The sequence below is a fragment of the Triticum aestivum genome, chromosome 2A (genome assembly GCF_018294505.1).
Source record: "Triticum aestivum cultivar Chinese Spring chromosome 2A, IWGSC CS RefSeq v2.1, whole genome shotgun sequence".
NCBI classification, from domain to species: Eukaryota; Viridiplantae; Streptophyta; class Magnoliopsida; order Poales; family Poaceae; genus Triticum; species Triticum aestivum.
In genome coordinates, this window is record NC_057797.1 from 16984708 (window position 1) to 16996242 (window position 11535).

General features: G+C 38.7%; 1 protein-coding gene across 1 annotated transcript; it reads right to left on the reverse strand.

Annotated features, from left to right (window-relative positions):
- Positions 1-7336: 7336 nt before the first annotated feature.
- LOC123184312 (uncharacterized) lies at positions 7337-11308 on the reverse strand. Its single transcript, XM_044596459.1, has 2 exons — positions 10601-11308; positions 7337-8655 (listed from the first exon to the last, which is right to left on the reverse strand). Exons 1-2 carry the CDS (start codon positions 11125-11127, stop codon positions 7581-7583), a joined length of 1602 nt encoding a protein of 533 aa, XP_044452394.1. The 5' UTR covers positions 11128-11308; the 3' UTR covers positions 7337-7580.
- Between the last annotated feature and the right edge of the window lie 227 nt (positions 11309-11535).

Genomic DNA, 11535 nt, shown 5'->3' on the forward strand with positions numbered 1-11535 from the left:
ACTCCCACTTTTGTTTCATGCGTTCTAGGTAGTATCTATCGTATCGGAGAGTATGTACGCGTAGTATGTAGTATATAATAATGTTTAGGTAGTATATATACTATTTTTTTGGTAGTATGTATCATATTTTGTGCATACTCTATTTCACGTACAAATATGTACGTATTTCACAAATACAATAAAATCATGAGCTCACTTGCGATTTTTTCTTATAACTCACTCTGGAGTATCTTAAATATAATATATGAACATATTAAAAATAATAAAGTAGAGTATATACTACCACATGGTAGTATATAAGAAATGGGTGTAGCTACACCCGGTAGTAGGATGCATTTTCCCTATATAGGACAAATTTTTCCTACTACCGGGTGTAGTTACTCCCACTTTTGTTTCATGCGTTCTAGGTAGTATCTATCGTATCGGAGAGTATGTACGCGTAGTATGTAGTATATAATAATGTTTAGGTAGTATATATACTATTTTTTTGGTAGTATGTATCATATTTTGTGCATACTCTATTTCACGTACAAATATGTACGTATTTCACAAATACAATAAAATCATGAGCTCACTTACGATTTTTTCTTATAACTCACTCTGGAGTATCTTAAATATAATATATGAACATATTAAAAATAATAAAGTAGAGTATATACTACCACATGGTAGGATATACGACAAGTGGCCGGAGTGTCAGGCCCATCCGGTTTCCGAGCGACAGGCAGTAGTTAGTTTAGAGGTTCGCGCTAATGCGAAAGACGGATACGAACTCATGTTCTCAAAGTGATAGCTCTTCTCGCGTATATCATTGTTTAGATGGATGACGATGTATTTGCATATCATTCGAGACTTGTATCGCTATTTTCAAGATGATGACGAGAGACGACTTTGTGTTGGATGATGATTATGATGATGAGATGATTTGATGAGACTAATTGTATGTATATGCTATGATTACATTTGTATGTGTATGATATGCTAAAGATTATTGTATAAAGCCTATTCAAATACAAAACAAATATGCAGGAAAAAAACTAATAAATAAACTAGTAGTAGCGAGGGGGAAATTTAGCAGTAGCGCCGCATTGTCAGTAGCGCGTCCCAGCAAACAGCGCTACAGATAATATCAGTAGCGCCCTTTCCCAAAGAGCGCTACAGCTATTCATGTATAGCAGTAGCGTGGGACAACCGGCGCTACTGCTATACGTTAGTTGTAGCGCCTTATTAGTAGCGTCGGTGCCCGCGCTACTGAGAGGACCAAAACCCTCGCTGCTGCTAGGCTTTTCCCTAGTAGTGCCAATAAGGCCCATATACCTCCCGGGGGGTTCCGATAACCTCTCGGTGATCCGGTATTGTCCCAATCTTACCCGGAACCTTTCCGATGTCCAAATATAGTCGTCCAATATATCGATCTTTATGTCTCGACCATTTCGAGGCTCCTCGTCAAGTCCGTGATCACATCCGGGACTCCGAACAACCTTCGGTACATCAAAATATAGAAACTCATAATGAAAATGTCATCATAACGTTAAGCGTGCGGACCCTACGGGTTCGAGAACAATGTAGACATGACCGAGACACGTCTCCGGTCAATAACCAATAGCGGAACCTGGATGCTCATATTGGCTCCTACATATTCTACGAAGATCTTTATCGGTCAGACCGCATAACAATATACGTTGTTCCCTTTGTCATCGGTATGTTACTTACCTGAGATTCGATCGTCGGTATCTCAATACCTAGTTCAATCTCGTTACCGGCATGTCTCTTTACTCGTTCTGTAATACATCATCTTGCAACTAACTTATTAGTTGCATTGCTTGCAAGGCTTAAGTGATGTGTATTACCGAGAGGGCCCAGAGATACCTCTCCGACAATCGCAGTGACAAATCCTAATCTCGAAATACGCCAATCCAACATGTACCTTTGGAGACACCTGTAGAGCACCTTTATAATCACCCAGTTACGTTGTGACGTTTAGTAGCACATAAAGTGTTCCTCCGGTAAATGGGAGTTGCATAATCTCATAGTCATAGGAACATGTATAAGTTATGAAGAAAGCAATAGCAACATACTAAACGATCAAGTGCTAAGCTAACGGAATGGGTCAAGTCAATCACATCATTCTCCTAATGATGTGATCCCGTTAATCAAATGACAACTCATGTCTATGGTTAGGAAACATAACCATCTTTGATCAACGAGCTAGTCAAGTAGAGGCATACTAGTGACACTCTGTTTGTCTATGTATTCACACATGTATTATGTTTCCGGTTAATACAATTCTAGCATGAATAATAAACATTTATCATGATGTAAGGAAATAAATAATAACTTTATTATTGCCTCTAGGGCATATTTCCTTCAGCTATGGGCAGCACGTATAAATGATTGTTTCATGAATTATCCGCAAAGGGAGTTACCATGAATAAGAATACATATGAGAACACCAAGAAGCAATGGAGAAGCTAACAAATAGGGAGAACTACCCCTGGATCATGGCAAGTGTTTGTTAATTTTTACTCGCGAGGGCGCATGAACGTTGGTTTCGCTGGCGAGGGGACAACTGTGTGGAGGAACTAAGGCAATAAACGCGAGCATTGCTCTGTCGAAGCATGTCCCTTTGCGTCAAGTCCGCTACACATATGGTCCAATGCAACCGAGAAATTGGGTAGGTCCAAGCCTTCTCAAGTGTTGGTCTTTATCACACGAGGACCCACACCCGACTACCATTTTGGTTAATGCAATTACCTGTTTTTACACTTAATGTCCAAATGATGCAGGGTGTTCTTGTTCTATGGAAATACTATTTAGCTAAAGATGCATGAGAGGTTCTCGGATTTTAGTATTTGGTCTTACATGTTCAAAAATCTTGCATGAGTTTTAGTTCTTTCATGATCCATGTTTTCACACGATAATGTTACACTTTTATGCTTGGGGGGTTACACTTTATAAACCTCCCGGTTGATGGTGTCCTGAGCTTGTGGCTCACTAGTGGTCCCCTCCTAGTTCGTCTTCTTTCACTATTTTTTATATATTATAAAATAAATCTTCGTAAAATTTTAGGTCATTTGGAGCTCCAGAGAATAACTATCTCTATTGTAGCTCTTTTCAGGTCCAGAATTCCAGCTGCCAGTTATCTCCCTCTTATGACAGAACTTGCAATTTAAGAGAGAAAAGGTGTCAGAATGACACCTAAAAGTGAAATATAATTTTAAAACAATGTAAATAACAGTAGGAGAACATGATGCAAAATGGGCATATTAGCCCCCTTGTGTTGCCTTCGTTGTGGCACTTTCGACCGCGTTTGCCACCTTATCAAGGGTAGTGACGGGTTTTCGTACCATCACCCCTTGGGGGCAAAAAAAAGTGATATGCTTAGTTTCCCCCTCGAAGATGGTGGCGTAAAAATCCCATAAAAATATAACTAGGGTTTTGGGGGTATTATAGGACCACATGTGCCAGAGAGCGGTCGGGGGTGCCCTGTGGGTCCCAGCGCCCCATTGGTGCGGGCAGAAGCCAGACAGCATGGTAGGCTCTGCCCCTGTTTCTCTTGCCGCATGAAAATAGTGTCTTGGATATTTTTTGTCTCTGGAAAATTATTTTATTCACTGGTCCTTGTTTTGGTGCTTTTCTATAGTTTTTCGGCAATTTCCCCTCCTTCGGTACGACATGTAAATTAAGAGGGAAGAGACATTAGATTGACATTACAATGTGTAAAATATCATTAATAATGAGCAATTTATACCAAGAAATAGAGATTCAAAATGGATGCATCATCCCATAGCTCCCTCTTTTGCATGGTTTCGTGAACAGGAAATTATGATCTTCTATTTGTTTTACGTAGTTTTCTAGGTTATGAAAGTTTCTAAAATCACAATCATGCAAAAGAGAATATGCCTTCTCAAATAATATTAGTAGGTTTGTAAAATAAATAAATATTAAGTAGAAAATAGTAAAATGCACAATTAAGAGCCTCTTTGATTCAAAGGATTTGCACATGAAAAATTTGGAGGATTCCAATAGTTTGGAAATTTTTTCTATGTGTATTATTTGATTTCTAGGATTTCCATCCATGGTTTATTTTTTTCATTGGATTTTTTGTACTAGATTTCAGAGGAAAATTTTCATCCACTCCAACATCTTGTGAAGTATCCTATGTTTTTTTATCAGCAAAGAATAAAAAGATAATTATACATTCTTCGTGTGCACAATCATATAGTATTCAATATGACATAACACTGCATTCGTGTGTTTCACGTGTTTTAGAAATCATGTGAATCGAAGAGTCCAAAACTTCAAAAAGAATCATTATGTTTCGTAAGTATCATTTATTATCGCATATCCAAACATATATTGTAATATCACCTACCTGCTTGAAGGCCCACACATAATCGGATGGTTCAAAAGCCTGAAAGTGTGATTGGTCTCCTAGGAGGACAATATTATTGTTAGAAAAACAAAACACAAGCTGCCACGCAAACCTTGATCGGCAATAAGCGGATGTCGACCGGCCAACGACTAGCTTGAAGCTCGAATGAAGTTGGCTACCCATTATCAGAAATTTGGCATTTTCCTTCCTTTTTCCTTTTTTTTCTTATTGTGCTTTCTTTTCCTCTATTTCCTTTTATATTGTATTGAATTATTTTACTGATATTATTGTATGTTTATTATATTATTATTTCATCATAAATACATTACATATTTAAAGTACGTGAATTTTTTTATTTTTACGTCAGGAACATTTACATACATACAAATGAATATTATATTGAGTAATACATAAATATGTTATGAGGTACATGAACATTTGTTTCAAAATGCATGAATATTTTATTTAGTGTCCATGAAACAAATCTCACAAACTGTTTGCGTGGAATTAGAAAGCAAAATAATTTCTTTGTCGACTTGATAAAATGATTTTTAATGTATCATTTATTTATAGATGGATGATCTTCTTCTTGAAAAACAGAAAAAAAAAAACTTCTTCCATTTTTATTTAATCTACATATTAGTTTTTTTTCTTAAGTCTCACTTTGTAAATATTTACAAACTTTTTGAACAAAAATTAACATTTACAATTTAGTTTAATAATTTTAGATGGTTATATTGTTTTCTTCAAACTTGGACAATCTTGATAAGATTTCACCTAGGACCAATATTCCAAAGTAAGGAAAAAAACAGAGGGAGTACGACGTTGTAGTGGACTGGCAAATTAGCGTGGCCCCTTTATATCTTCTATCAAAGCCTATCTCCAACCAGAGCAACTTTCTGCCACCCAATCGCCTGAAGGCATCTATATGGGCTAAGCCATGGTACAACCCAAATAAAATTCATAATATGTAATTTTTTATGTTTAAAAAATATGTATTCATGTAAAGTTAAAAAAATGTTGTCAAAAGTGGTTTAAATAACAGAAAATTTAGTATTTGTGTGAGGAAAAAATGTTCTTACACCTTTAATGTAAATGTTCATACATTTGAAGATAAATTGTTCAACTCATGTTTAAAAGATGCTCATGCATATAAAGTATGCACTGATTGTGTATTTAGAATATTAATTTAAATGATAAAGACGATTTTATGTTCAAAAGGTCTTCCACACACAAATTTAAAAAGATGGTCATGTATATAAAGTATGTATGTTACACTTACAATAATGTTCACGCATTTCCCACAAAATGTTTGTTATATATATTAAAAAAATGTCTATCCAATGTAAAAAAGGACCGCACAGATATTTTTAAATGTTTTGTATTGTACAAAAATGATTAGATGTGATTTTTAAAAATGTACCTAACATTTAGAAAAATGTTCACATGTTTCAACCAAAATGTTTGTGATTTATAAAATTGTCTATCCAATGTAAAGAAAAGATTTTCTTAGTTTCTTTTTAAATGTTTCATATTGTACAAAAAATGTTTCAAGGTATGCTTGAAACATATTGACAAAATGTTCAAAACTTGTATTTAAAAAATATTAGTCATGTATTCTAATGTTAAACATATAGAAATATTATTTAGTTGTATAAAAAAATATAATGTGTATAAAAATGTAGAAAATAAAACATATATTTAGAAAATATTTAATCATGCATTTAAAAAATGTTAAATGTGTATAAAACGGGTTCCTGGTGTATACTAGAAATGTACAATGTATATAAATACAAATAAAACTAAATAAAAATGTTAAAATCCAAAGAAAGAAAAGAAGTGGAATAAAAAATAAAAAGAATCGAAGAAATCACGGAGAGAGTGCAAACAGTGGAAAAAACTGATAGAAAAACATGGAAAACAACTCGCATGCCTCTACAGTATTAGGCCGGCCGAAAAACTCCAGCTCCGTAGGCGAACCGTAATGAAATCAGTATAAGGGGACATACAACTCCCGGGTCCCCAATAAAAAATTGACAACATTGTTCTGAAGGCTTCGTATCCAATGTTTTAAGAAACACTCTGAAGGCTTCTATATGGCTTGGCCACTGCAACCCCAATAAATTTATAATATGCAATTTTTTATATTCTATAAAATATATTATATTTAAAGTCAAAATGTTGTCAAAAGTGGTTTAAATAACAGAAAAATAAATGTATTATATTGTGAAATAGTTCTTATACCTTAATATAAATGTTCATACATTTAAAAAGATGTTCAACTCATGTTTAAAAGATGTTCATGTATATAATATATGTGCTCATGTATTTTCACAAAATTGATAATTTGATAGAAATGAGTTTATGTATTTGAAAAGGTTGTCTGTACACATATGAATATATATATGCTCATCATATTTTTTTAAACGTGTTCAAATATTCACCCAAAAATTTAAATAGGAACAAAAGCTTCACCGAATAAGTAAAATCATAAATAAAGACGGAGCAGAAAACGAAAATAAAAATCAATAGAAAACAAGAGCGAAAGAAATGGGAAATGTTCCACGAAAAAAAATAGAAGGGAGAAACCCAAACGATGGGCTGATTGGCCGGCAAAACTGTGCTTACGGCGTAGAATGGATAGAGTTTGCCAATATTGACCCGACGCTGAGAGGAGGCGGAGTTAAGGCACCAAGTTCTGTACGAGAGTTCATTCGGGAAGCAACCTTTCAGCTGCAGCAAATGGAGGCCACTGGGGAAGGTGAGGCTCGTCAGGAGATTGACTGACTGAGACTGACCCTGAAGACCCTATCATATTCATATTCATATCAGGAGGGAGTGAGAAAGGGGGTGTTTGTCAGATGTGAACTTCTCACTCATAAACTGAACACAAGCGCATTACAGCCATATATGGAAGCTGAAACAGAACTGGTGAGTTTCTGTTTACTCAATATAGGGTACTCTTACAATTCTATATAACTGAACATACATACATACATCAAAGAAGAATCAAGATATTGTGTGCACTCCGTGAACTCTTCGAACGCAATGTTGTGTACACTCAGCATTGTCTCTGTTAGAGAATAGATTTCCTGTGCCGCTATCGCCTAATGGGGCATACACACAAAAACAACAAAAACACCCATCCAAGGGTGATACATAGTATACAGGTAAAATAACTAGGCATTGTAGTTTAGCTGTCTTTTCAGCTTTCAAAAAACTCACCAATCTTGTTTTCCAACTGCTCAGCAGTATACTCATTCTGACTCCTCCTTCGTGACATCAATCGCTTCAATGAAAGTCCTCTCCGATTCCCCTGCAGTGCATGCAGGAAGGCCTTGTATGGTGTAACAACTAGATTCTTTATCTCGTCTCGCAGTTCGTACTTAAGACTAGGTACAACCTTCCAGGTCATCTGGCGATCGCAGATACTGACAAATCCTTGAGTAAATTCAGCCAAGGATGAACGGCGCGGGTTCTTCAGATAATCTTCCTTCAGTAATGACAGCACAAGTGGAACCCAACATTCCTCAAAGTAGCCCCTTCTGTATCTCTGGATCATACAAATGAGCCTGCTCACCAGTTCTACATTCCAAAAGGATGCTCCTGGATGGCGCATCATCTGCCAAACATCACACGCATTATTCAAGAGGATTATGTATTCTCGATCCTTTTCAGCTTGGCACATCTTTTTTGCATCTTCCTCCAGCTTGGATACCCAGCAATCAAACACGTGAGAGTGAGGATCAACGGTGCAATCTCCAGTGGCAAGTATTAACTGCACCATATCTGTGTTGCTGTCGAAAAACTCCAGGACTTGATTGAAAACAAAAGTTGCTGGATGAATGGTAGATTCTTCACTGTTATCGATGCCACTTGCAGCCTGATCAAGTAATCCGCTTAAATTAGCAACCATCTTACACGACATAACAGCAATCTCATCAGATCTGTTCAAAGGTAAGCCCTGTAAATTGTACAGGACATCAACGAGTGCGTCAACGGTAGTCAGCACTTCCTTAACATGGCAAGCGCACCAGCTTGCCTCGCTGAATGAACGTGCTACCTCAAGGAGCTTCTCAACAGATTGCCCAGCAACCAATGAAAAGCACTCTTCTTTTACTTCTTGACATAATTGCTGACTGTGCCCATTCAATTCTCGCCATATGAAACAGACAAGTGCAGTAGCAACTTTTAGCTTGATAACAATATCAGTTGATTCTGTGGCCAAAACACAAGAATCTCCCTGGAAAACTGATGGGTTTCCTTCCACATTGGACAATCTGCTTCATGGAAAAGATTCAAACATCAAAATCTACTGCAAAGTGCATAGAAACTTTCAGAAAGCCCTGCAGAAATTGTAAAAAAATCAAAGGCTCTCTCTCTCTCATCCTCACCAAGAAATAGCATCAATTGAACAACATGATATATCACGACAAACCACATAATGTAAAACCAAACATAATAGAGATTAGCAGACTTGTTCCAACAGAAGTATTCACTGTGGTAGAAACTACTGGAAAGACAACTGAAACAAAGGCAGGCCCACGATTATGGTAAGAGTAGAATTTGTTGTAGTCACTCAATCGGAAGTTACTTGGTCAATTACTGACACAAGTCAATTAACTCAATTGTTTTAAATGAGTTCTCCAAAAAAAAAAACGTTTTAACTGAGAGGAGAAAAATTCCATATTGCCAGCATGTAGTTCTTCTTCCTTGCAGGTATCTGTTATTTTATATGATTGTATGAAGCAGATATGTGCACTAATTTAGGCGCCTGCAATAGTATCCCAGCGGATTATATATTGTGTGAGAAATGCCATTACAAGTAAAAGTAGAAATGTGTAGCAATTGGCAGGAAAGCAGGGCATAATATGCTACATGCCAGGTGTATATGTTTCCCTTTTTATGGAAAAGCCAAGATTGCGAAACTTGGAAGTGGTATTAAAAATGTTCTGTAACTGGGCCTAACAGAGAAAGTGTGTGCTGAGGAGGACTGGATAGTCCAGCGTACAGATAGGGAGAGTTTGAAACATTGCACATTGCAGAAAAGTCCGGAGAAACTACCATATCAAAGCACATTGCACAGATAGTGCTCCGGTGATTCCCTTGGAGGCAAGAACTGTTGCACATTTAAAAAATATCCTGAGGAAAAAACCATATTCATGTAGTACATTCTAGTATAATCTACTGCCTACACAGAAAATACTAAACTGTATTCTAGGAAAGAAAAATAACAAACTGCTCCTACTAGAGCCATGCCAGGCAGTGAGAAAATGTTGCCCATTTCAGAGAAAATAGTCTTTAAAGAAAAGTATCCGATAATAAACAGGTCATGCGTACATCCTCTCTGGAGTTTAAAATTAAAGAGTGCTCCGGGGAGCTATGCCAACATAGAAACAGAGGGGTTGCTGGTAGAAACAGAGGTTTGCTGGTACGAAATAAGGAGTGCCTAGATGGGGTTTCGAGTGCTTTTTTTTTATCAACATTTGCTAGTACTCAGATTTACTGCAACATTGACCATTACATGGCATGATATCGACTAACAAAGCATGCAGCATGAAACCCAGATAACATCTGAATGCAACATTTTGGACTACAGACTACAACATTAGCCATTGGATCCATTCAACGATGTAACGTTAATCAAGTAAAAAAACTCGAATCAGGCAACCCGTTTGCCATTTCGTCGATGGAACAACAGTTCACAGCCAAGCATACAGTGCGTGTGTGTGTAGAAAATGAAGAGCAGAAACCCAGTGGTGCAAAGGAGAAGTGCAGCTTGAGCTTTGTGTTTCAAACTTCGCATGGCTTATTGAACTTGTATATTCCAGCGGTTAACTGAACCTTGGGAACAACTTGTGGCTATAAATCTGTGCTAAACCACTGGCTGTCTGCATCTTTAGCGGGGAGAAATACCTGTACACTACTACCTTAAAATGGAAACCCAGAGTTGGTTCAATCCCATTGAGAAAATTAATATGCTGAATGTTTCAGAGAGTAGTGGATGAAGACAGCAACGCATCAGTAACAGTAAAGCCAGGTTTCCTAACTGAACTTTTTTTTTTTTGCGGGGCTCCTAACTGAACTTGACAGAGCAACAGGGACAGACAGTGTCATCTGACTGAGAGACGTCGTACACAATGAAATTTCCGGTAAAAAAAATCGTACAAACAAGATACTAGAAGGAAAGAACGAGATGGGTGAGAAATTGGTAGAGTGCAACACCTGCGGATGGGGTCGTGGTAGTGGATCGCGGCTTGCCTGAGCATGCCGACGGCGTGACGCGCCCCCCGCGTCATCTCCTCCACGAATTCGGCGTCGATGAGGCGGACTTGAGGAACTGCTTCGAGGTATTGGATTTGTGGATACCGGAAGTACCCGTCGGCGCCGGCGTGGGGCGCCCTGCGACGGAGGAGGATTGGACGGGTGGTCTCTTCCTCTTCGAAGAAGCCGCGGGCGGTGGCGGCGGCGACAGCCACGCGGTCCGCGTCCACCACGGTGCGGGTGCGGGGCGGCTGGTCCTCCGGGAGGCGGCGGCCGTCTGCAGCGCCCACGAACCCCTCCAGAGGCAGAGGCAGAAGCAGAAGCAGGAGGTTCCTCCAGAGCCACCAGACGACAACGACGGCCACAGGCGCGGCGAGGTGGAGGGCAAGGTAGGCCGCCGCGGAGGCGCACAAAGGGCGCGGCGGCGGGGCCGAGGCGCTATCGAGATTCGGAATGCAAGACAGGTTGGCGTACACAAATTCAGGCATGGCCGCCGCCGCCGGCGCTGCTTGGGCTCGGAGAAGTTCCGGGGAAAGGGGCGAATGGCCACTGCAGGCGAACGCGGGGACGGACGGAGAAGCTTTGGCCGTTTTGCAAAGGTGTTGGTGGGGCTTACTTTTGGCTCAAATTTGACGACGGTAGCGATGATGAGAGCGACAGCCGATGCGATGTGACCCTATCTTCTTTCTAGCTGCTCGCCAAATGAAAAAGAAAATCTTCTCCTCTAAAAGCGAGGTTTAAAAAAGGTTTGATTGGTATGCAGACGCCTCCTCGGCAAATTCTCAATACTATGGAATGTTTGCACCGGTCATTTCAATCACCTACTTCAAATTCTCAGTAGTAGTATTCGTAGTGAATTACGTACTGCCTTTGTAATCAAATGTGGGGCATTACAG

Coding starts and splice junctions, on each gene's coding strand:
- LOC123184312 (XM_044596459.1), bottom strand. CDS start 11,127: ATGCCTGAATTTGTGTACGCCAACCTGTCTTGCATTCCGAATCTCGAT. Junction 8,656..10,600: donor TACCACGACCCCATCCGCAG/GTGTTGCACTCT, acceptor TCCATGAAGCAG/ATTGTCCAATGTGGAAGGAA.